The sequence below is a fragment of the Hyperolius riggenbachi genome, chromosome 1 (assembly GCF_040937935.1).
Source record: "Hyperolius riggenbachi isolate aHypRig1 chromosome 1, aHypRig1.pri, whole genome shotgun sequence".
Lineage (NCBI taxonomy): Eukaryota > Metazoa > Chordata > Amphibia > Anura > Hyperoliidae > Hyperolius > Hyperolius riggenbachi.
Window position 1 is genome coordinate 554,698,581 of NC_090646.1, and position 23,103 is coordinate 554,721,683.

General features: G+C 43.0%; 1 protein-coding gene across 1 annotated transcript in view; it reads left to right on the top strand.

The window, feature by feature from the left end:
• FBXL17 (F-box and leucine rich repeat protein 17) overlaps positions 1-23,103 on the top strand; it is a 763,959-nt gene that overhangs the window by 221,867 nt on the left and 518,989 nt on the right. Inside the window, exon 7 of the mRNA XM_068247434.1 lies at positions 26-60. Coding sequence (XP_068103535.1) covers positions 26-60 — 35 coding nt within the window. The remainder of the gene's footprint in view (positions 1-25; positions 61-23,103) is intronic.

Sequence of the window (23,103 nt, forward strand, 5' to 3'; positions counted from 1 at the left end):
AAAGAAGTGTCCGAATCTTACATCTCTAAATCTTTGCCTTAATAGGAAAATTGATGACAGGTAAACGTTCTGTTTTTGATACATGGTATTATACAAGGCCAGATTTACTGCAATTATTCACTTATTACTACTGAAACAAAGTGCTTACTGTTGGTGGTTTTTGTTTTCTAGTGCAAAATATTATATCTAGCCTAAAACGTAGCAGATGTGTCTCTTTACTTTGTAGACTTGCCTTAAATAACATAAAGAACATGTGCTTCCCGCTCATGACTATTTTGTGCTTTTGGCCATTTTATCTTCCTTCTTTAGATCAAAGCCAACAAGTTACCTATATACCATGACTACTATTCAGTAACTTGAATGACTGTATTTTGTATAATTGAGGTCTCTTTAAGATTGGCAGCTGGGCTGAGTGCTTGTCAGGCGTTTAAGCATCCTGTCTGCCAGCCACAGATGTCTTTTGGGTGCAATTTATTGCATTTGAATGGCATAATTTGTAACCCCACTCATGTCAACATTTTACACAGTGGAGTTATCTGGTGACAAGAAAAGAAACATATTGCTTCTTGGCACAGCCACGACTGTGCTCAGATATGACTCAGTAGGGGGCTGTCTCACCATCGGCGATGCCGAGCACTAGAAAGAGCCCGGACTGTGCATCAGCTGACAGTCAGTGAATTAACAAATTAAACTGTAGTTAAATGAGTAAACAGTATTGCTAGTATTCACTGTTTGTAACTATCTTTGTTTGATCCACTGTTAAGTTTTCGATTCATATTCATTTTTACAGTTGAGAAATCATGATAATACCATTGAAATTGAACCTGTAGTTAAATGAAACATGGTTTGCATTAATCCTATCCAGCATTTGTCGATGGCACATAAAACTACATAACATCTCAGCCACTGCTGGATGCCCCATCCTATTCAGACAGCAACTTTCTCCGCTACAACCTGCATAATTATTTTTATGCCACCCTGATCATGCTTGTTATTGCCACGTAGTTAAAGGGAACCTTAAGAGCCATGATGAAATTGACATGTGTATGTACAGTGTCTAGCGCACAAATACATATGCTGTGTTGCCGTGGACGGGTCTGCACATGTGCAGTAGCCCATAATTGTCTCAGTTGGCCAGCTTTTTGAGGTGATCAGCTGCTGAAGGGAATAGAACAGAAAGACAGCGAGTGACAGGGTGACTACAGGGGGATTGGAGTAAGCCCCAGTTAAGTTAAACTGGCTACCTTACTGTCTTACTGTACTCAGGTACCCTTTAAAAGGAACCTGAAGCTAGACATGTATGGAGTCTGCCATATTTCCCCCTATTCACATGCACCTTGACCTCAGACTTCAAGCAGGCCACTGTACTACCCCTGCTCAAGAAACCCTCCCTCGACCCCTCGCTACCCTCCAACTACCGCCCTATCTCCCTCCTCCCTTTGCCTCAAAACTCCTTGAGCTTCTTCTTCACAAACGCCTGACCCAGTACATCAATGCCAACTCACTACTAGACCCACTGCAATCTGGATTTCGGCCTGCCCACTCAACCGAAACAGCTCTCACCAAAGTGGTCAATGACCTTGCCTTAGCTAAAGCTGAAGGTAAATACTCCATTCTCCTCCTCCTTGACTTTTCAGCAGCTTTTGACACAGTAAATCATCCCCTACTCCTCCAGTCCATGGGCATTTACGATCTTGCCCTGGCCTGGCTTTCATCCTACCTCTCCAAATGCTCCTTCACGACCTCCTTCAATGAGTCCTCGTCCACCCCCAACCACCTCCCGGTGGGAGTCGCCCAAGGCTCGGTCATTGGCCCCCTACTGTTCTCCCTATACACATCCTCCATTGGCAAGGCTATCTCCTCCATGGGTTTTAACTGTCATCTGTATGCAGATGACACCCAGATCTACCTCCACACCCCTGACCTTTCCACCACTACCATGGGCAAGGTCTCCTCCTGCCTATCAGCCATCTCCTCCTGGATGTCTGCTAGGTTCCTGAAACGAAATCTAGACAAAACAGAATTTATGATCTTCCCACCCCAGCCATCCCTGAACCTCCCAGATGTGCATGTCACTGTTAACCACACTACCATTCGCCCTACCTCTCAAACCCGCTGTCTGGGTGTCACCCTGGACTCCGCACTCTCCTTCACTCCCCACATCCAAAACCTCACAAAGTCCTGCAACTTCCACCTTTGTAACATCTGTAAGATTCGCCCTTCCCCGACCTCTGCCACCACCAAACTCCTCATACATGCCCTCATAATTTCCCGCCTTGACTACTGCAATGCCCTGCTGTCTGGTCTTCCTATGACCCGAATAGTCCCACTGCAGTCCATCATGAATGAGGCAGCCAGAATTATCTACTCCTCCCATCGCTCTACCACGGTGGCTCCCCTCCGTGAATCCCTCCAATGGCTTCCTATCCAGTCCAGAATCAGATTCAAGATACTGTGTCTGACCTACAAATCTGTCCACAAACCCTGTCCAACCTACATTTCTGATCTTACTCAGAGGTAGACACCTAGCCGCTCACTCCGCTCCTCCAATGAACTTCACCTAAACACCCCCCACATCACCCAGTCCCATGCACGCCTCCAGGACTTCTCAAGAGCTGCTCCAACACTATGGAACTTCCTACCTCCACCCATTAGGGCAGCCCCCTCCTTCAAGAAGACCCTCAAAACTCACCTTTTCACTCTGGCCTACCACCCCTCACAATTGCTCTAAACCCACAGCTGAACTCTGGTCCCCTACCTTTCGTGTCCCTACCTCTCCCTCTAGATTGTAAGCCTTTGGCAGGGTCCTCCTCCTTTTGTGTCCTACCTGATCATGCACCTCCATTACTGTGCACCTATGCTATGCATCTGAGTGAACCTAACTTGCCTAATCTCCATGCTCCCATCCAGTGACTAAACATTACCTTGTACTCATATTGTGCTGCGTGATCTGGTTTTCTTGTATTCCTGTATTGTCATATTGCTGTATGTCACCCCTAAATATTGTCTGTAACCTAAACTAATATCCAGCGCTGCGTAATAGGTTGGTGCATTATAAATACAATAAATAAATAAATATTTCCTTTTAAACAATAACAATTCCCTGGCAGCGCTGCTTCTTTATTTGGCTGTAATAGTGTCTGAATCACAACATAAACAAGCATGTAGGTAATCTTTCAGATTTTACAAAAATGATGCTTGTTCAGGGTCTATGGCTAAAAGTATTGGGGGTAGAGGATCAGCAGGATAGCCAGGTAACTGGTATTGTTTAAAAGGAGATAAATATGGCAGCCTCCATATACCCGTCGCTTCAGGTTCCCTTGAATGTCAAGTTAGGTAGAGGCAGTTTGTGTGATGTAATGATTTCCAAGGCTGCTTATGACTTTCCTGTGCTATGAAGTAATGCTGGAGACCTCTCCTCTTTGATTCTGCCGTCTCCTGTGAGAAATTGCAATGACTGCTAGAACTTAATGAAAAAAATCATGATGCTGTTTGTTAATATGAGGGCTATAAAGTTACATTTAATGAGTTCATTGATACAGTAGTACACTCTGTAGTCCTGATGTATAATCAGCCGATTACTTTACAGCTGTTCTTATCCTGTATTATGCTGCCACCTCAAAGAGTAGACCAGGTGGAAATGACACTGTGAGCCAGTCTGACTTTTTATATTTAATGCACTGTTGTCATTCTGGCTTGCATTGTGCTCTTGGAACAGGAGAAGGAAGTGTTCATGTGGCTAACTGGGAGCACATTAAATATGTCGCCTGCGGACTGGCTTGTATTTTTGCAGAGTACATAGAGAATATTTTCCAGCCTCCAACTTTGCCAGTGTCACATTTGTTTGTAAAATAAATGACATTTTCTCTTTAGTTTCTCATTCAAGTGGCAGATGAGACTCCTGCAGGCTTCTTCCTTCCATCCTGAGACATGCTACGTTTTCCTTTTCCTTGTACTGCCACATTGGCTTTGCATTGCCAGAGCCAGGAAGAGGGCTGGGAGGAAGCCTCCTGCAGATCCTATGTGACGGTGACAGTCAAATAAGGATGGAGAACCTTTCTATGTATGAACAGTGCGTGTTTTGACTTGTCAACTTATAAATGCACTGTGTTAAAGAGAGTCTGAAGCGAGAATAAAACTCGCTTTTTCCCTTATATTCAGCAGGGGCATGTTTGCCCCTGCTAAAACGCCGCTATCCCGCGGCAGAACGGGGATCCTTTACCCCTGAGGCAGGGCTAACGGCCGCAGCCCGGCCTCTCAGCGTGTCTATCAGCACCTCCCCCGCCCCTCTCAGTCTTCCTTCACTGAGAGGGGCGGGGAGAGGCGGAGATCCGCCGCTGATAGACGCGCATGGGGCAGAGCTACAGCTCATAGCTCTGCCTCCATGAGCAGCAAAATCTACAACCAAATTTGTCATGGATTTTGCAGGGGGGATTTGGGTGATAAAGGACCCCCCGTTCTGCCGCAGGATAGCGGCGTTTTAGCAGGGGCAAACATGCCCCTGAATATAAGGAAAAAAGCGAGTTTTATTCTCGCTTTAGAGTCTCTTTAATACAATCCACTATACACATTGTTTTTATCTGGATGGTTGTTGTATTATGATGATCACGATGATCATATATCTTGCATAACAGCTTCTAGGTTACCTCAGGGGAGGTTAGAGCTATAGAGAAAAAGTAGAAAGGACCTAAAGAATAGAGAGTCTAATAATTAGGTATAGAGGAGAGAAATGAAGGGGTTATGCCTCAGACAACATTAAGAAACAAAACTGTATCCAGGTTCCTCTTAGTTAATTGGGTAGGTACACAGGAGGGTTTGAGGGGAGGCGTTAAGTCATATAGGAAGTTAGGGGGGTATATAGTCCGAGGAATTGAATGTCCACGGGTCCCAGATCTTGTGAAATCTATCTTCAGAGTCTCTTAAGGAGGCTGTCATCTGTTCCATAGTTTTGTACCAGGTAATTTTAGTCTTTACCTCTGAAATAGTAGGTGGGGCTATTTTTTTCCATGCCATTGCTATGGAGAGTCTGGTGGCAGTCAGCATATGGGTGATAAGGCGCATTGAGTGTGAGGGGACACCAGGTGTAGTTTTACCTATTAGCATTGTGAGGGGATCTAGAGAAACCGAGATGCCAGTGACTGAGTTTATTAACGATTGGGTTTCCTGCCAAAGGGTATTAATTAGAGGACAAAACCAGAAAATATGCGCAAGAGTACCTTTGTCCCAGCAGCCCCTCCAGCATAAATCAGATGACCCATTGTAGATTCTAGATAGTCTGTCCTGAGTTAGACACCAATGATATAAAATCTTGTATATATTTTCTTTTATTTGTACACACATAGAACTATGTTTAGCATTTTCCCAAATCTCTGTCCAGTGTTCTAAAAGAATAGGGGTGGAGAGAATGGATTCCCATTTTTCCATGTAGGGGTGGGTGGCAGTGAAGGAGTTTGATTTGGTTTGTAGAAGGGTGAAACTTGAGTGATCAGGCCTTTTTGGTGTCCCTTGTGTTCACATATACGTTCAAATTGCGTATAGGAAGGGGTTGCAACCGTTCCATTGGCGAGTTTGTGTAGAAAGTGTTGGATCCGGTAATATTCCAAATATATTTGAGGAGTAAAGGACATTTTTTCTTCCAATTTAGATCTATCCCAAATTTTACCCGTAAGTGGATTTAGCCAGTTCTTAAGGTTAAAGTAGCTTAGGTTAAACCATCGAGTCATAAAATCTCTGGAGGTTCCAGGAGGAAGAGACGGATTCCCAAGTATTGGGAGAGGTGGGGAGGGTGTGGATTGGAAATGAGCGGTTGAGACAGTGGCCCTCCATATGCGAATAGTGAAGGAGATAGGGGGTAATATGTTAGTGTGAGGAAGTTTTGGTTGGGGTGTTGACCAAATAAGGGAAGCCAAGGAAGTTGGTAGGATGTTTGTAGCTTCAATTAGGCCCCATTTAGTGTAGACTCTCGGACTAGTCCATTCGGTCAGCTGTCGAAGGTGAGCAGCCTGGTAATACAATTTTAGGTGAGGAACTCCAAGGCCTCCAAGTTCTCGTGGAGAAAGGAGAACTGATGTATGTACTCTCGGGCGCTTATGATTCCATATAAATTTAAAGAATTCAGATTGTAACCTGGAGAGCTGAGCCAAAGGGACTTGTACTGGGAGGGTCTCGAATAGATATAATAGATGTGGGAGAATATTCATTTTTAGGGAGTATATTCTCCCTATCCAGGAGATTTTGTAGGCAGTCCATTTATGGAGATCTTGAAGAATTGTCTGGATAAGGGAGGGATAATTTTGTTAGTATAAAGTAGAATATGTGGGTGTGAGGTGGATCCCTAAGTATTTAAGAGCATGGGTTTTCCATTTGTAGGGGTAATGGGCTTTTAAGGAGGTCATAAGAGTAGGGAATATTTTAATAGGGTGTGCTTCCGTTTTGTCCTGGTTAAGCTTAAAGCCTGAAAGGGATTCATACTCGTGTATGGTAGAATGTAATGTCGGGAGGGAGATGAGAGGTTGTGTAATGGTAAGTAGGATGTCGTCGGCAAAGAGAGATATTTTATGTTCATGTCTTCCTTGTCGGACACTGTGTATATTCGGATTCAATTTAATTGCTGAAGCTAAGGGTTCAATACTGATGGCAAATAGTAGAGGGGAGAGGGGACAGCCTTGTCGGGTGCCGCTGTGTATTGGCAGGGGATGTGTGGAGGCAAAGGGGAGTTTAATTGAAGTGGATGGGGTAGAGTATAGGAATTTAAGTAAGGAAAGGAAGGGTCTCCTAAAACCTTGATGCTCTAATACCCGGAATAGGTAAGGCCATGAAAGTCTGTCGAAGGCCTTCTCTGCGTCCACACTTAGAAGCAGAGAAGGCCCACCACTTTGACTCATAAGTAAGATGCGATTTATAGCTTTCCTGGTGTTATCACCAGCTTGTCGTCCTAAAATAAAGCCTACCTGGTCATTGTTTATCAGTGTGGTCAGAATAGGATTCAAACGATTAGCCATAACTTTGGTAATCATTTTTAAGTCTGAGTTTAGGAGAGAAATAGGTCAATAGCTTTGGGGGAGCTGGGGATCCTTCCCTTTCTTGGGGATGACCGTGAGTAAGGAAGCGAGCATAGTGGGTTGGGGTTGCTCTTCCTGGAGAATTTTGTTTGCTAACTTGACCAGTTGTGGGTGGGACTAGGTCAATTTTTTAAGGTTTTATAGTAGGAATAAGGGAGGCCAGCAGGGCCAGGGCTTTTAGAGGAGGGAAGAAATTTCAATACTTCAAGAATTTCATTTTCTGAGATGCGAACATTAAGTTGTGTGACTTTGGTCTCCGCGAGAATTGGGAGGTTGAGGGGGGAAAGGAAAGAGTCTAGTTTCGAAGAGAAGGCGGGGTTCTTGGATAGGTCCGGTAAATTATATAACTTGGAGTAATAATCAGAGAAAATGTGGGCAATTTTTTGTGGGTCATAGTGAGTTGTGCCCTCTGTGTCTTTCATAGAGTATAATGTTTGTTGGGATGATTTGGGATTCGACTTTCAAGCTAGTATAGTATGTGGCTTGTTCCCTCTCTCTCGAAGAGTTGCCTGGACCACCTTAAGCTTTTTTCGAGTTGGGAAGTTTGTAGGGAGCGGATCTCTTGTTTTAGGTTCTGAATTAGGGTAAAATGTTCTTGTGTGGGGGGCCATTTTATAGGTTGATTGGGCCTTGGAAAGGGTAGAGTGAAGGGTAAGGAGCTTTTGGGAGGAGAGTCTTTTCCGTCTGGAACCCTCAGCAATAAATAAGCCACGTATAAGAGCCGTATGAGATTCCCATAAAATGCCATGGGAAGATACTGTGATGCTGGGGGGCCATACTTTCTGACCACCCAGCGCAACAAGGCTAAGCAGCTGGACAATGGAAGAGGCTACACAGGCTGCCCAGAGCAACTGCAGCCCTGGGCTTCCGATATCACTACAAATTAAACACAATGGCAGCGCAGTGCGATGTTGCGCTGCTTTAGCAATAGCAAGCATTCAGACAGGTACAAGACAGGACTATAGATTGGAGCGTAACTAGTAGCAACCGCAGCTCACAGTGACTGTGAGCTGCGGTTGCTACTAGTGATGCTCCAATCTGTAGTTCTGTCTTGTACCTGTCTGAATGCTTGCTATTGCTAAAGCAGCGCAACATCGCACTGCGCCGCCATTGTGTTTAATTTGGCAGCGCAGAAGCAGAGCAAGCAGGCTAACAACAGTCACCAGCAAGCATCCACCCAGGCAAGACTACAGGATAGAACATAACTAATATCAACTGCAGCCTATAGTTTTGTTCCCAGAAACTAGAGTAGCAGGAATACTACCAGTCGCCAACGTGGCGATGGCAGAATCCAAGCTATCAGGATAGTGGACTTCACTGACCCACCGTGGATTCAGTGAATGGCCATCAAGCAAGAGAACAAGGCAATAAACAATAATACAGAAAAATAACAAACGGCTCAACTAACAAGTAAATATATATTAGCAAGTCTGCATATATATTTATCAAGAAACTAGCTAAAGCACAAATAATAAGGTCACATTGAACTACAATAACAGATCTATAACAAAGTGTCAAGGTGCCAGCAGATCAGCGTACTGACCACTATGATGGGTGGGGTCTAAAATGGGAGGCAGACTTTTAAACTGGCATCAGCCGATGGATGCAAGTATGCAAATTTCCACACAGCTGAATGGTATTCATTCAATCCTGAGATGGCTTGATTACCAATTGCGAGCTGGCTGTGAATGCAAAAGACTTCCGTAAGAAATACATGCAGTATTATGTAACAACATGCATGTAGGAAATCCAGGGCTATCTGGCCGCAGCTCAGCTGCAACAAGCAATTGGTGGAATGATGACAGTATCCTGAGCTGCCCAGAACTGCAGAGCGATTGCAAATGACAATGAGACTTATTGTGAAGGCACAACCGAATGCAAGCAGATAAGCCAGAACTGTCCGTTTTCAGCTCCACTGCAACGGACAGAATACCGCTACAGGAGGGATCCTTACAGATACAGTTTTAGTATTTATAGTGAAGAATGACTGCAACTCCTCGCTAAGCTTATTGACAAAGGACTTTTCTCGCAGGAAGGTTTCATTAAGTCTCCAATTCAGTGGTTTATGAGGTCTGCTGAGCCAATTTAGCTGTAAAGTGACACTTTGATGGTCAGACCAAGCCATTGGGAGTATTTCAGATTTATCCAGTAGAGGCAGAAGGGAGGGGTTGGCAAAAAAAGAGCGGTTGGCAAAAAAGTAGTCTAGGGCGAGAGTGAGAAGCGTGAGGTGGAGAAACAAAAGTATATTCAATAGATTTGGGGTTGGAGATTCTCCATAAGTCAAGAAGAGCATGCTTTCTCATAAGTGCTCTGAACTTACGGGAGTTGCGGTCATGGGTACTTTTTGTAGAGGTGTTCTTAGTGGAGCTTCTGTCAGTGACAGCAGAAAATGCCAGATTGATGTCTCCCCCTAATATGAGAGTGCCAGTCTTTAGTTTTTGGAGTTTATCTAGAAAAGAGGACAAATAGGTGGTTTGGTCTTTGTTAGGTACATATATATTGGCTAAGGTTATGGGTTTACCAGCTAAAGAACCTATAAGTTTAAGGTAGTTGCCGCCTGGATCAGATATGGATTCGGAAATCTGAAGAGGGAGGTTTGATTTAAAAATAATGGAGACACCTGCTCGCTTGGTTAGGGCGGAAGCCAAATATACCTTAGAATAGAGCTGGTCTCCAAGCCTAGTGGAGTCCTGATGCCGTAACTGATGTTTTTTTTTCTACCCATGTAAATCTAACTTAAATATTATATTAAAGGACTAGTGCTGACTTGTTCCACATTGATTATTCCATATTGATTATTGCTCCTGCAGCCCTTCTCAGTATTGTAGTGCATAGATCCCCAACCCTGTCCTCAAGGCCCACCAACCGTAAATGTTTTGCAGGAATCCACAATACATTCACAGGTGAGGTAATTAGTGTCTCAGCAGAGCTGATTACCTACCTCTGTGGATTTCCACAAAACATGCCCTGTTGGTGGGCCTTGAGGACAGGGTTGTAGAACACTGGTGTAGTGGGTACATGGTCTCTTCCCTTGGCAGCATCTTAACTACTTAAGGACCACAGGCTTACAGCCCCCTAGTGACCAGGCGATTTTTTACAATTCAGTGCTCTGCAGCTTTAACAGCTCGCTGCAGAGCCATTAAGCTTACCACACAAATTAATCTGCCCCCCTTTTGTTGCCACCAACAGAGCTTTCTGTCGGGATCTTGCTGTTGCCACTGACAGGGTTTTTTTAAATTAATTTTATTGTTATTTTTTTAATAATTTCTCTTTGGGCCGGTGCACACCTAAAAGTGCTAGCTTAATCGCAGACGCTCAGTTCGTTTAGAAGTGATTTTTCAAGGCCATTCTTGGCTTATGCTTAGCGATTTTCTATTTATACCTACTGATTTTGGAGTGTTTTGGTGTAGCATTTTTTTTTATGTACAGTACAGCAGCAAGTGTACTGGCTTTGGTAAAAAAAAAAATATTGGAAAATCGCTCTGATCTAATGCTTTTCAGAGTGATTTTCAACTTTCCTATACTTAACATTGATGCTGAATCGCCTCAGAAATAATGCAGGACCCGCATTTGCATTTTGGGAAATATCACATCGCTCTGGTGTGATCCATCCCATAGAGAAACATTAGCCAAGCACTTTTGAAAGCGCTGGTGTTTTAAAAAGCGCTCAGAAGTGCTCTAGGTGTGCACCAGCCCTTAAAGTGAACCTAAAGCCGGTTAAAAAAAATGAGATTAACTCACCTGGGGCTTCCCTCAGCCCCCTGCAGCCGATCGGTGCCCTCGCAGCTCCGCTCCGATGCCTCTGGACCCGCCGGCGACGACTTCCGGTTTCGCCGTCCCCGGCCGACAGGCATGGGTACGCGAGTGATTGTTTGCGTTCCCAGCCTGTATATCGCCCCCTATGCTGCTATTGCGGCCAGGAGGTCGCAATAGCAGCATAGGGGGCGATATACAGGCTGGGAACGCGAACAATCACTCGCGTTCCCATGCCTGTCGGCCGGTGACGGCCAAACCCGAAGTGTTCGCCGGCGGGTCCAGAGGCATCGGACCGGAGCTGAGAGGGCACCGATCGGCTGCAGGGGGCTGAGGGAAGCCCCAGGTGAGTTAATCTAATTTTTTTAACAGGCTTTAGGTTCACTTTAAACAGCTAGTGTAGCACTGGTCCAAGCTTATATTGAATAACCATCGGAGCCATGAACATTCAAGACAAGAGAAGACTCTAGTTCAGCTAACCATTTTTGACTGTTTTCACTTTTGTCTGTTTTAAAGAGACACTGAAGCGAGACTAAATCTCGCTTCAGGTCTTATATATAGCAGGGGCACGTGTGCCCCTGCTAAAACGCCGCTATCCCGCGGCTAAACGGGGGTCCCTTCACCCCCAACCCACCCACCGCAAAAGATGGTCGGCAAGTTGGTCGTGGGGATTGTCTTCCTGGAGGCAGGGCTAACGGCTGCAGCCCTGCCTCCAGTCGCGTCTATCAGACGCGCATCGCCGCCTCTCCCCCGCCCCTCTCAGTGAAGGAAGACTGAGAGGGGCGGGAGAGAGGCGGAGATACGCGTCTGACAGACGCACATGGGGCAGGGCTGCGGCGGTTAGCCCTGCCCCAACCAGGAAGCGCTCCCCCGCTGCACGGAGGGGGTTTGGGGGGACAGGGACCCCCGTTAAGCCGCGCTATAGCGGCGTTTTAGCAGGGGCACGCATGCCCCTGCTAGCTATGAGGTCTGAAGCGAGATCTATTCTCGCTTCAGACTCTCTTTAACTAGTGGATGTGAATTTTTATTATTGCATTTGAGTTTTCACAGGTATTCAGCACTTATCAGTACTGCTTTTCTTTTATCCTAAGCTAAGCTTGGAAGAAGAACTATACAGAAAATAATGTAATGGATAAAATAGCTTATTTTTCTGTTTTTGTTGTTTACAGAGTTCATTTTTAAGTTATATAGTCAGTATTTGCCTATTGTACAATCCTTCCTCACCCTAATTAACATTCTAAAATGTATCACAAGTGGCGGTATCTTTAGTCCTGTCAGGTGCAGCTTTGCAAAATGTTTACTGAGAGCTCTAAAGCTCTCTACTATATGTTGCTGCAGTGCCTCTTTATAGCAAACCTGAACTGAAAATAAAAGTCAAAATAAACATGCACACGTCATACTTACCTCTCGTGTAGTCTACTTATCAATCTATTTGTCTTCTCCTGTGTCCTTTTTGTCTACTGTGATCAATGGAAATCTCCGTCCTCCATTTTGAAAATGGTTGTTACCCCACAACAGCTTCCTGGTCAGCACACTGTTAAACTGTAATATTGCCCACTTGAGCCATAGGGAAACATGGAAATTACTTTGCTCATCTGTTGTCCTTTCAGTTATAACTGACAGCAACTTTTGCAGGTACATTATGTGTTCATTTTAAATACTTTTACTTAATTCAGGTTCCTGTTAAGGACACATGGATTTATAAATGATTAAACGATTCTTAACCTCATGAACAAGCCCACTATTCATAGGTACAACTCTTTCCTAGGTGGAAGTGGTGCACATGTAGGTTATAATTGCGATAAACTGGTGATGATAGCTGTTAATAGCAATGTATTTTGAATGTTTTCTCCATGTTCTCCATCTTCTGCCTTGCAATAAGCTGACACATTTTTCTGACACATTTTCTAGATTGTCTTGTATTTTACGGTATGTTTACTAGGCCATATCTCTGCAGGGATTGACACAGTTTTAAATTAAACATGTCAACTGGAGCAATGCATCTCTAGTTCTGCTGCCATTGCATGAGACTGTGCAGTGTGATTTTTGCCTGAGACATCCCCGGGGTGATTTATTTTCTTAAACACAGCAGCTGTTTCTATGCTGTTTAAGCGCACGCTTTCTTTTATGTTTTTGTCTCTCTTGTGAATTTATCTTATTGTATTACATTTCGTTTTCCATTTATTTGCCAAGTTCTGCATTCTGTCAATTTGAGTCAGTGAGCCGTATGCCCCCTATATAAACACATTTGGAAATATAAATTCAAAACTTTTCCCTGAACAGTTCAGCAATACTTGGCTTGGAGGCACATCCCGTGGTGTTATTCTGTGGATTCTGCAATACCAAAGGCATGCTTTCCCGGCTTAACAGCATGATTACCACTCAGCCCAAGTACTGCTAGTCCTTCTTGCCCTTTACTACTCTTCTGATGTTAACATGGTACACACACTTTCCCTGAAATAGTTTGCAAAGCAGTTTCTAATGTCCTATCCCTATCAATACAGGAGCACGCATACTCTATTGGCAGCCAGTAGTCTTGGTGATGCACTGAGGGGGAGAAACCTGACTCATACATGCACCATCTACAGCTAAATACTCACCACCCGATGGAGGAAGGTGGATCCAGCAATGTCCCCCTGACAACAAGCAATCCACGATCCATCTCCCGGTAGGCAGGTACACGCGAAGGCACATAAAGGGATGGAAGGGAACTCAAGCGATCACGGTACTTTGAGTGGAGTCGTTAAGAATCTTAAAGATCCGATCTGCTGTGATGGCCGTTAGTAGCGTGCGCCGCTAAACGTCGTTTGTGTGATCCTGCAACATTACTCACATTGCGAGATTAGGGAAAAGATTGCTCGTCGCTCAAAAATTTGCCGGTCATCTGAAAAAATTGTCTGGAAAATTGCATGGTGGGTACGGGCCTTAATTAATGTCAGTTATGGGCAGAGATCAGAAATACTGAAAAAGAATTTAAGGAAAGGCATGCAATCCACAAGCATCATAAGCAGGTAATGATTAGGTGATAAATCTCATTTTTGCATGCAGGGGGGAAAGAGAAATGATTCGATCATTGTTTTTAATTACCTTTCTGAACTTTTACAAACTATTGTTTTCGAGTTTTTAAGAGGGGTCCCTGCAGTAAGTTTCTGAGAGGAAGTGCTACATTAGAATGTCTATAAATTGTTTGCACAGGTATGGGAATGAGAAGTATTGTTGTTTAGTTGTACATTGTCTGCCTCCAGTACAAATTAATTACTGCGTTCATTTGGTATTATCCCCTTTACAAATTTAACACTGAGTTAAATTGGTGTGACATCATACAAAATAACGCAAACCTTAACTTAAAATAAACTTGTGAAATTATTAATTGTATGTGCAGTACAATTGCTAAATAGAACAGTAGAACAATTTGCTTCATTCAACTGGAAAACAAACAGAAAATAATGATTCTTTGAAGTTTTTCAGCATTAAAACTTCACAAGCATTGTTTCCTCATCCAGGTAAACTTGTTGTGCCGTCTATTAACATCTTAGGTCATAGGGCTAAGTTTGATTTTCTGTTTGACTGCCTCAATTGCATAGATAACAGCAGTAGTAGATTTTTTTAACACTTGCTGTACAAGAAAACAGACACTATAAAGACAGTGCTGTCCAGACTCTATAAAGTCACACAGCTCACAGAAGTTCTTTTTCATAGATAACAACTGAAGTTTCTTAACTCTTCCTGTACTGAGAACAATATGAGACTCATATCTGTGCTGCTAATGTGTTATTTCTTAGCAGTACTACACATACAAATCATTATATCCTAAGTTTATTTTCACTTCAGATTCCCTTTTAGAAAAGTTGTGTTAAAAATGGCGTGAATTTCTGAATACTGTTTGACTTTATGCTATAATATATCTTAAGGATTTTAGCTTATTTTTTCAAAAATGTGTTTAAAAGACAACTGTAGTGAGAGGGATATGGAGGCAGCCATATTTATTTCCTTTTAAACAATGCAGATTGCCTGGCAGCCCTGCTGATCTATTTGGCTGCCGTAGTGTATTAATAACACCAGAAACAAGCATGCAGCTAATTCAGTCAGATCTGACAATAATGTCAGAAACACCTAATCTGCTGCATGCTTGTTCAGGGTCTATGGCTTCAAGGATTAAAGACAGAGGGTCAGCAGGGCTGCCAGGCAACTAGCATTCCTTAATAGGAAATAACTATGGCAACCTCCAGATCCCTCTCTCTTCAGTTGTCCTTTAACTAGTTTTCAGATTGAGTCTTTGCATTCTCTGAAGTGTTTAATAATATAGTATAACCCTAAAGGGGCACTATGGTGAAAAATTGCAAAATTTAAAATATGTTCAAACATAGACAAATAAAAAGTATGTTTTTTTCCAGAGTAAAATGAGCCATAAATCACTTTTTCCTATGTTGCTGTCACTTACAGGAGGTAGAAGAAATCTGGCAGAAGCGACAGGTTTTGGACTAGTCCATCTCTTCATAGGGGATTCTCAGCAAGGCTTTTGTTCTTTATAAAGATATTCCCTAAAAACGTTTTAAACAATGATGCTGACCAGCATCCCTACTCGCAACACAGTTTTTTTTTGCAGTTGGACACAGCAACTGCCATTCACGAAGTGTTTTTGAAAATAAATAAATCCCTGAGAATCCCCCCATGAAGAGATGGGCTAGTCCAAAACCTTTCGCTTCTGTCAGATTTCTTCTACCTACTGTAAGTGACTGCAGCATAGGAGAAATGTAATTTATGGCTCATTTTACTCTGGGAAAAACATAGTTTTTATTTTTCTATGTTTGCACATATTTTAAATTTTGCAATTTTTCGCCATAGTGCCCCTTTAAATTTGCATTTAACCTAATCAATTGTGCTATATTGATGGGTAGGGTACTTGTGCACATCATATAAATACAGCTATTTTGTGTTAACCCTTAAAGTGGCCACTAACGGCCCAATTTCTAGCAAAAAAATGTTCACTACACCACCAACGAACCAATCTTTGCTTTCTATCTATCATAGCCATTAAGAAAATCTAAATTGTGGTGTAACGAAAATCCAATCTGCTGTTTTTATAATCGTTCATAATCCATTGTGCCCATCAACAGAGATTTACAACAAACCTTATTAGAATTTCTCATCTCTTGAACGATTTTTCACTAGAAATTGAACTGTTAGTGACCATTTTTAGACTGTTTTTTTTTTTAAGCTACACACCAGTGCCAGCAATGTTGAATTAAGTTTATTAAATGCCTTGCCCAAATCTACATGTAACAAAGTACGCAGTAGTCAGTAGGATTGTCACTGAGGGGCAAATAAATGTTAGATGATTGAGAATTATGCTAAATATTAGAATACAAAATGATGCTACATCTAGCCTCCAAGACGCCTGTAGTTGAGCAGTTATGTGTCCCCAAGGGCATACATGTCAAACTCAAGCACATGTGCCAAATCTGCCCCTCTGAGCAATCAGATTTGGCCCTCAGATGTTTTTCCTACTTTGCATTATGTTTAGCCCACCTTAGTCCACCAGTGAAGCTATATTGAAGGGTTAGCCCTAGATCACTAGGGAAGCCATATGGGGAGGGGAACAGCACTGGATGCCAGAGAACTTTATAGTAGAGGGAGGACCACTAAACATCAGTGAGCTGTGGAGGGGATGGAGTGGGTCTATTAGACACCAGGGAACTTTATAAGGCAGAGAGGTGGCCACCAGACATTGAGGTCGGCCTGCAACTTGGTCCCAGAGCTCAATTTCGGCCCATTTAGTATTTGAGTTCGACACCCCTGCCCTAGGGGCTCAAAACACAATGTGATGCCGACACGCCAGTAACCGATGCCGGGCGCATTTCTGCTCAGTAGCTAAACATGCCACCCCCAACTGGCCCCAATCCTTGTTTTTTTTTTTTTTTTGTTTACGACATATGGACAACTTTTTAAAACAGGATTTTCTATATGGCAAATAAATAACTGCTGCACAGTTTGGCGTACAAGCCTGTTTAATGATAACACTGATACCTTTGTTTCATTTAATCAGTGTGTATATAGTAGACCGCGAGTGCTGCTCTTGTCCCAGCAATCACGTTGGGACGAGTATTTTCATTAGGGTATGTCTGAGGACATATGTATTTTAAAAGCATGGGTCTTTCTTGCACGTAAATAACAACTACCTTTCCACAGGCCTAGGAGACTAGTTACTATCCTCTTATGTGAAGTTAGACATAATTGGCCCTAATTGGATGCCAATTATGGACGATTAGATGCAATTAAGGCAGCACGTTCTTGCCAAAAGTGACACTGTTTTGTTCTGTCAGGTTTGCAATAAAACTGACATGTCTTTTGGTAATTTCACTAAACAGCTCTTTGGGGGCTGTAAGAGACTGCATCATGATGCCATTTACACTTCTTGATCTTTTTCTAATCAACATTTAGCAGCCGACAGACATTCGATTGTTGTTACTGACTGTGGTCAGATTGGATGACAGTTGACTCTTCAAAAGTAGAGAAAAGCAGTAGCCTTATGACTAGTGTCATTAGTTTTGGATTGAGGTATAGTGAGAAGGGGGTGCTTGGAATATAAGCTAAATTTAGGATTCCTGGTGTGTAGCTGCAGAGTACATTTCTAGCCAGCACTCTGTGGTTTAAGACCGTAGAGAAATGTAGTCTTTTAAAGCGTACTTGAAGCGATGTGAAAGATAAGATAGCTACTTTCCACAGTAAATAGTCTAGAGGGTTTCCTGACTAGCTTGTGGCCCAACGTTCCAGCGCAGGGTTCCTCTAAGCATATTTGATAAGGGCTGGTCCGTTATGCTTTCCCAGCCTTGCACCCATATGGCTTTTTACACTATACATAAGCAGCTCCATGCTACTGTGCAGGTATGGACCATACACAGTTGGAATCTTCATCCTGCAGGTGGCTGTGTGGATCTGACAGGATGTAGATTCCAACTTCTTGCCGCTGCGCCTTACGCAATCCTCGCTGTTCGCACTGCAGTTCCATTACTGCACCTGCTCGCTCTGATGTCTCGGGGACAGCAAAGCTCTCGCATTTCTGTCAGGAGCCAATTTCAGGATCAGTAAGACGCACATAATTTCTCCTTGCATTCAAAACTCATGCAAATTATTTGCAAAAACTGGACCAATCAGAATAATTTCCTGTCAGTTTTAAGTCCAAGTTCAAATTGCAAAACATGAAATTTGAATGAAAGGAGAAATGATTTGCATTACATTGATCATTTCAACTAAGGAATTCCAACTAGGCACAATGACCCTAATTCTGGCACCATTTATATGGAGATTGGAAGCACTGTTCAATCTAAAGCCAGCGATTGTACAGAACTTCCCATTTAAATTGTTTTCTCTTTTGTAGCTGGTGTAAATAAAGTTTAAACTACTTTCCCAGTCCCCTGAGTTTAATTTCCACATAGCCCCGCCCCATAGCACAAGAGATCATAGGCACTTCTCCAGATAGAGAAGCGCTGATTAACTTTGGTGCTAGTGGGTGGGGCTACATGCTGGAAGCCAGTAGTTGAATCTTTATTTACATATGGAAATCACTCACAAAGTTGCTGCAATGAAAACCAGACGTTTGCCTTCTTAAAGGATACCACGACTGAAAAAAGAGATTGCTGCAGTGTGTGGGCGGTTGAAAGTACATACCATTAGCTCCTCCTGCCCCCTCCATCTGCCGCCGTTAGTGTAATATTGATGCCGGGACCGGCGACTTGATTGACCCCCCACCCGGACATACTGCGCCCTGATTCCTCTGTCTCCTCTGGGCTGCGTGTGCTCTCCACTACACCAAGCGTCACATGATTTATGATTGTGGTATCCTTTAATACAGAAGGTATTTACAATTATTCAGGTTGGAGTGAGCTCTGAGATGTCTCCCAGTGCATCACTGCTGAATATGCAAATCATCTGATGTCCCTGAAAGCTCATCACATCGCCAGGACTGCTGGAATGCAATGATGTGTCAGCTGGTTAATATTACAGAGCCACAGTAATCCAACATGTATACAGATTGTTTCAGACTTCATCTTGGTCTTCATCAGTGCATGGCATGGATTAATGTGGCTCTGTAGGGTAGGACTTGAAACACCCAGAGTTACAGAGTACCCAGCAAGCTCATGGTGAACCAGAACTCCCAGGAGTGTGTAAGGGGCTAAAAGAGACTGAAACGCCCTCTTACTAAGATGGTATTAAAAACAGATGTTTGCCTTTTTTAAAACAGAAGCAAAATCGCTTTTGAAAAACCTTTCAAAAGTGATTTGCAGCACTACCTATCTTTTGCATTTGAGTGCAATCGCTCCAAAAATGCTGCAGGACCCAAGATTATTAGGCTCAATCGCTTTTCCTCCTGTGGGTTCCCCACCATTCACGTTTATCAGCATAATTCTTTTTAGGATCACCAGCGATTGTCAACGATCCCAAAGTGCAGCTGAAAGTGTTGTTGCTGTAGAGTAGTAGGGGTGACTCAGCACCCTAGAGAAAAAGACACAGGAGAGGCTCCCTTTGCTGATTGGCTATTTGCAATTGGCACTGTTATTTACCTGAGGAAGCAGGCTTAGACCCTTGAAACGCTTTGCTAAATAATTATTTATTTGTCTATACAAAGATCCCGTCATTGAGTTAAGACACCTAATTTTTTAAATTTTATGTTGTTTTTAATCCAGTTTTATTTCACACTGGGACACCTCTTTACCCAAATTGTGCTATTGTTGCTGTGTTTGGAAATCTATAGCTGGCTGCAGATTGAAAAGTAAAATGTTTATGTTAAATTTCAAAATGGTTCTTTGTATTAATTTTTCAAGAAACGTTTAGATTTCTTTTTAAGATGAATAGAATATAATTCATCATGGGACTAATAGAAGATGGAAAGAGCTGTATTTGAAGTACAGATTGTTCCTAGAGACCAATCAAAGCAATGTCCTCACCTGTGACACCTGGTTATTTTTTTTATCCTTATTGACTGGTTGTTTCCACCCATCCAATAACAACCATCAGCTCCAACGCTCAGAGATCTCCCCATAAGCGGTGCTGTCATCGCTGTACCTTTTAAACCTTTGTAGTAATCTCTGTAAGACCTTCTGCACTTGAATGTCAAAAATAATAACTGCAGCAATCAGACACAATTTAGTGTGCTCAATTGAGCTATATCTTTTTAGTAGCAACGATTAATTTAGGCGAGACATTCACAGCGATTACAAGACTTAAGCTGCTGAAAACTGCACACCAGTTCAACTGAAGGGAATAGAAAACAAAGCCAGCAGGCTAAGAGATGACGAACTGTTGTAGCGGAGCAGAGCACTCAATGGCTACATGCCTCATAATGACTTCATGCAGCCCACTTGTCACTTCAGACAAAGTGTCCTGTAGCATTTAAGTTCAATGCGTAGTTAGTATTGTTTATGTAAAATTGTCCTTTGGGTGGGTTTTGATAGAATTTTATTTGCCTTCCTTTTTTTCCTTTGTGTTAGTGATTCATTCATTTGGTGGTTGCTGTGTTTCTTTGGGAAACATCAGTTTTGTTTTATTATTAAACAGCTGCATTTGAGTAGTGACGTATGAAATACATTCATTATTCTGTTGTTACTATTGAGAAGCCAAGCAGTTGGTGTGCATCTCACATGGAGTCATCAGAGTGAAGTATTTTGTGGGGCTAGAGATGATTCAGAGCAGGGTGCTGAATCTGGGCTCCATGGATACAGTCCAAGATCTGTAAATGAAGGAAGGAAAAAATGTATATTTATGTTTTTATTAGCATCTAACAGAAATGTAGCATATTCTTAAAGTACAGTGTATAAAATTTGGCAGCAAATCATAGCCGCATTATCATTGCATGTGATTGCGCTGATCATTTTATGCAACACTACAGATGCTAGAGATATCACAAAGTATAGTTATAACTCTTCGCTGCTTTGGAATAATTATAGATTTAAGCCACCACCAGACTACGTGGATGTGGTCTTCTTGCCAAAAAAAAACTAAAAACCCTTTAGGGCTGGAGCCCACTAGAAATTGAAGACCGTAATTGCTAACAACCTCCTTATAGACCCCACTCTATGCTTGTGGATCAAGGACTTCCCTACCAAACGAACGTAACTTGTCAAGCTCAGTAGCAGCTACTGCCAGAGATCCACCAATGCATGCGCCCCACAAGGGTGCATACTATGCTGATCCTCTTCTCGCTGTATACAAACACAAACAGTTTTACCTCTTTTGCCAACTCTGGGAAGGTCATAGATGACACCACCACCTTTGGCCTCATTGGTGTGGATGGAGAGGATGCATACCGAAGCAAGATTAAATGTATCTGTAGATGGTGCAAGCAGTGTTCTCCACAGAATTTTTCCCCGCCCTGGTGACATGAAAAAGTAGCCGGGTGGATGCAAGATCACATTGGGCGCCTGGGGTGGAGTTATACTGGGTGCTACTGGATGGGCGTGGTCAGCACAAAATAACACTCAGGACCTGAGCCCACTGCCTGATTTATGAAAACGTATGTAGTTATTAAGCGTTTTGAAACACATTTCAAAATGCTTTAAAAATGCATGCGTTTCTATAAATGCAGCAGTGGGTTCAGGTCCTAAGTGAGGACAGTACATTCAGTGTGTGATTGGTTGTCTGCCTGATTCTAAATACAAGTGTTATCTATGAGCATTCAAAGTGTAAGCCATAAAGTCTGTACTAGGGAAGCTTACAGCATATAGTTGCATAGTTATTTTGGTTGAAAAAAGACATACGTCCATCGAGTTCAACCGGGCAGGCTTGCTCTTCTTTAACACCCAGCCATACCCCGATCCGATCATTGGGAGACATGGAGAAGGACTGGTGGCAGGTCCGGTAAGCGGCAGGACGCAGACAAGTCGACTAGTTTCGACCGGTGCTTCCGGTCTTCATCAGTGCAAATCCTGTCTGCATATTAAAAGGAATTTAGCATGTGCAAGACAGCACATAACACCCCATCCCCTCTCCTATAATGACAGGAGGAGACTCGACAGAGATAACTAGAGACAGATGTCCTGTGGTTCAGTTCATCTGTGCTGTGTGATAGTGTAACGTCACACAAGCTTTCCCCGCCCCTCCACACTACTGAGGGGAGCTGGGGAGGAGGGCGGAGATGGCTGAGTGACAGCGGGCAGGCTGCACTGACACCAGCCACTGCTCACTGTAACGGATCAACAGCGATAAATGAAGTCTGGGGCTGATTACAGGGGGGGGGGGGAACAGCCTGACAGTAGCAAACGTGTTCTCTGGGGAGAACACTGTGCAAGGAAAACAAATTTATTCTAAATTTATTCTAAATGTGGCAAAATGATGATACCTACAGAGAAGATATTTCAAGCTCAATAAATGGCAGTCCGACATTGCCTGAAGCTTTTCTGGTGATTGCCAATAAGACTTCATTAACATATTACACTTTTGTAGCCCCTTCTTTTCTATACTCCAAGGGCTGGGACCCACAGGAGCCGTTTCAAGTATGCTTTAGAATCGCTGCCAATTCCAAAAGCGCTAGGCTATTGAAAGGCAATTCCACAGGAGAGATTGCAGCATTTTGGAGCGATTTCTCTTCAAAACAAATTCACTTTTTGGCAGCCAAATTACGATGTTTTTATCTTAATTTGGGCTCCTTTTCTTCACGGCACCCAAATTACTGCCCAAGCACCGCTATAGCCGTAATTCCCATTATTTCCAAAAATTCCCAAATTTCCAGTGCTGTTTTTGCCTGGCTTGATTTTACTTCCCAAAACCACACAAATGAAGGAAATCAAAATTGCTGTACATATCAATAGAACTAAATTCAAAAGTGCTTAAAAATCACTAGAAATCACTCTGGAAAACGCTGTTAACATTGCTACAAAAAGTCCTTAGAATCACAATCAGCTTTATTTGCCAAGTGCAACAAGAATTATTTGTTGAACACACGGCATAAGACAGATCTACCAATGTATAGGTATATCCTGCTCTTACTGACAGAAAAAGTAAAGTTGCCAGGCAGGTGGAAGCTCTGCGCGGCCTCCTCTATAGTAGAGCTGTGTCCTTTTGGAAATGGGAGGGATCAATAGGCAGCAAGATAAACCACAACATGTTTCATGGTGGTTACTAATACCCCCCATAACACACACACACACACACACACACACACACACACACACACACACACACACACACACACACACACACACACACACACACACGTACACACGTTTCATGGTGTCACACATCAGCTTGCCGTTTGGGCAAATCCTTCCTCTCCACCCCCATTATTTTTTCTCTC